This window comes from Pygoscelis adeliae, unplaced genomic scaffold, assembly GCF_000699105.1.
Source record: "Pygoscelis adeliae isolate BGI_AS28 unplaced genomic scaffold, ASM69910v1 Scaffold42, whole genome shotgun sequence".
Lineage (NCBI taxonomy): Eukaryota > Metazoa > Chordata > Aves > Sphenisciformes > Spheniscidae > Pygoscelis > Pygoscelis adeliae.
In genome coordinates this window covers 2001567-2004567 of record NW_008824283.1, presented here as the reverse complement: position 1 = coordinate 2004567, position 3001 = coordinate 2001567, and the positions used below count along the sequence as shown (strand labels likewise).

Below are 3001 nucleotides of genomic sequence, written 5' to 3'. Positions count from 1 at the left end.
GGCTGGCGAGCGGGGCTAGCCTCCATGCACGCACAGCACGGGAGAGGCCACGGGACCTCCTGCCTCAAGCAGGGTCAGCCCTGCCACCAAGTTTCCTGGGGGCAAAGCCGGGAAGGTGGGAGAGGCACAGCGGGAACCAGGCAGCTTGCCAGGGGGCAGGACCCTATTCCTGCCTAGGGCCAGCACCCATCTGCTGCCGATGCCAGCCAGCCTTGTCCTTGAAAACCCCCCTAGGTCCCTCCAAAAAACAGATGCGCAGCAACCTTTTTTCATAGGAAAACGCATAGGCTCCTTCCAGCAGAGCCTGGGGAAGAGGAACAGGGAAACTGAGGCACACGGCACAGACACGCAGCAACACTGGGCAGGGACTGTATTCCTGAAGGTGAAGCACGTTCATGTCATCTGGGACACAGCCTGTCCCCTCTCCCCCAGCCCCAACCCCCCCAGTGTCCCAAGGCAATAAATACTCCCCAGGCTACTACACGCAGAGGCCCACTGCCTCCCCTGGCCGTCACAGCTCAGTCTTCACCTTGTGCATCAAGTCCTTCTGGTCGATTTTCTCCAGGTCCTGATACCAGCGGTTGTAAGCCAGCAGGGCCACGTTTTTGGCCGCCACCGCTATCATCTCCATGGAGCTGGCCACCCACTCCACACTGCTGAGGTAGAAGAGGTTTTCGTGGAGCACGATGGGTGGGAGGGACTTGGTGGCATCGTAGCGGGGATATGCCTGCCACTCTGTCACCTGCACCGAGTAGTAGGACCTGAAAAGGGTCTTCAGCTGGCGCCTGCTTGGCCAGTGGCGGCTGGGAGAGGACACGCCACACCGCGGCCTCCTGGGGCTGCTTGCGACGGAAAGCTGCCGAGATGTTCACAGGACAGATGTTGTCCATGGCATTGAAGAAGAGGTCGGGGGTGTCAGTGGTGAGGATGCTAGCAAAGGGGAAGAGCTTGGGGTCGGGGAAGCCAAAGTAGGAGGAGTTGAGGTAGCCGTGCACCACGGAGGTGACGGAGGGCTGGAAGGCCCCGGGGAAGTCGGCGATGGGCGGCTCAAAGTTCTCAAAGGTGAAGTTGCTCCTGCTGGGGTGCAGGGGAGTCGTCACAACCACCATGTCGTAGAAAGCTGAGCCCTGGCCTTCACTGCCCTCGTAGTGCACCTGGTACAGGGCTCTCCCCTCTGAAAAGAGATGGTGGACAGCTAGGAGTAGCCCTGAGCCCCAGGTGGTATTGCCCTGGCCCCCTTTTTTCTAGCATGGCCTCCATCCCCTGGTTTTCCGGTATACACCAGTGCTGGACCATAGCATCTGATGGTTATGGATGAGTTGCTGATGCTTTAAGGCAGCGGAAAGATTTTATCAAGCCTGTGGAAGAAAGTTACCAGAGAAGCCCAGCCTAGCGGGGCAAGGAGGACTGGAGCAGCACAGCCCACTCCCCAAACCCCAGCTATCCAGCCCTTCTGCTGTGCTGGATGGGGGAGCAAGCCTGCAACAAGGATGGTGCCATAGAAGAGACCTGAGGGACCTCAGGAGGGAGAGAGGGGAACCTCAGGGCGGAGGTCTGTACTGCAGGGCCCCCACCAGATCAGAGAAGGGGAGGAGATGGACAGACCCCCAGGCCCTCGCCCAAATGCTTTAACAGGACCAGGACGCTCTCCGGCCTCCCAACGCCCTCTCTTTGCCCCAGCCTCCCCATGCTGCCACCACCAACCTTCCACCCTGCAGCACCCAGACCCACGCCCAGGCCGGCGGCACCCAGAGCACACTCTGTGCCCAGGCTCACCCGAGCTGTGCAGAGAGACGCCCGTCACCCTGGCCAGGATGACGTTGGCTTTGGTCAGCTTCAGCAGACCTGAACACACCAGCTTGTTGCCTCCTTCCACCGCCCAGGTGCTGCCCTGGGCCCCCGCCAGTGACATGGCTCCTGGGGAGAGGAAGAGGAGGGTGGCTCAAGAGCCTGCCCACGGAGGGGACGCTGGGAAGGAGAGTCACATGGGGAGGAGAGGGGGTCCCTGGTTTCACCTGCGAAGGCAGGCACCAGCACTGACTGCCCGTAGCTGGAGCGCAGGACGGCCGCGATGACATCATCCACGAAGCGCTGCGTGACGCCCACCTCCAGCAAGGACTCGGCCACTGAGCGCTGCGTCATGTTGACGAAGGTGTCACCCCCCAGCGAGCGCAGCAGCTCCTCCAGGCTGGAGAAGGCGTAGCCGTGCGCCTGGTACTTGTAGATCCTGGAGGGGACAGGAGCACAGGGTGCCCGGTGACGCCCCGGTGCCAGGGAAGACCCCCTCCACCCCCCCCAGCCCCACAGGCTCTCCTACCTCATGAACTTCTCCATCACCTCCTCCACCCACATCTGCAGGCGCAGGAAGCTGATGCCGTAGTGCCACCAGAGCCGGAAGAGGTTGAGCAGGTACCAGTCGGTCTCCTCCAGGACAAAGTGCTCCCCGCTGAATATGGCGCTCTTCCCTGCCACCTCGCGCCGGTGCTTGAGGCCTGCAGGGAGCAGAGGGGCCCCAGCCCCGCCGGGCTGGCACGCCTCCCTGGGGCTGGCCGGCTGCTGGGAAAGGCCAGCACCAAACGCCGCCGCAGCGGGGATGTGGGCAAAGATGTTCTTGGAAGAGCATCGGGCAGTGTGAGACCCCAGGGCACTGGGACCCCAGCCAGACCCTATATGTTGGGGCATCCTGTGGAGTTGACATGCTGCTGGCCGGGACAAACTGGTGGGATTTTGTGAGCCCCCTCCCATGCACTAATTCCACCAGGACCCCTTGCCCTGATGCTCTGCTGGGCCGCCCCATCCCTTTCTCTTCCAGGGCCTGACAGGGCTGGGGCGCAGGGACGGCAAGGGGGTCGCTGCATGCCCAGGATGCCGGGGTGGACTGGAAGCAGCCCTCCCTACGACCCCACGGTGCAGCCCCCCGCCTCAGGGACGGAGGCCGTGCAAGCGCTGGGGTGCCCACACTCACCAAGGATCTTGACGAAGTCCTGCATGTGGAGGCTTA

The 3001-nt window shown here is 62.5% G+C and overlaps 1 protein-coding gene across 1 annotated transcript in view; it reads right to left on the bottom strand.

The window, feature by feature from the left end:
* Nucleotides 1-355: 355 nt before the first annotated feature.
* The window catches only part of PCYOX1L (prenylcysteine oxidase 1 like), a 3860-nt gene continuing 1214 nt past the window's right edge, over nucleotides 356-3001 (bottom strand). Inside the window, 6 exon segments of the mRNA XM_009318565.1 lie at nucleotides 356-793; nucleotides 795-1174; nucleotides 1777-1917; nucleotides 2016-2227; nucleotides 2318-2492; nucleotides 2966-2997. Of these exon segments, the coding sequence (XP_009316840.1) occupies nucleotides 512-793; nucleotides 795-1174; nucleotides 1777-1917; nucleotides 2016-2227; nucleotides 2318-2492; nucleotides 2966-2997 (1222 nt within the window). The 3' untranslated portion in view covers nucleotides 356-511.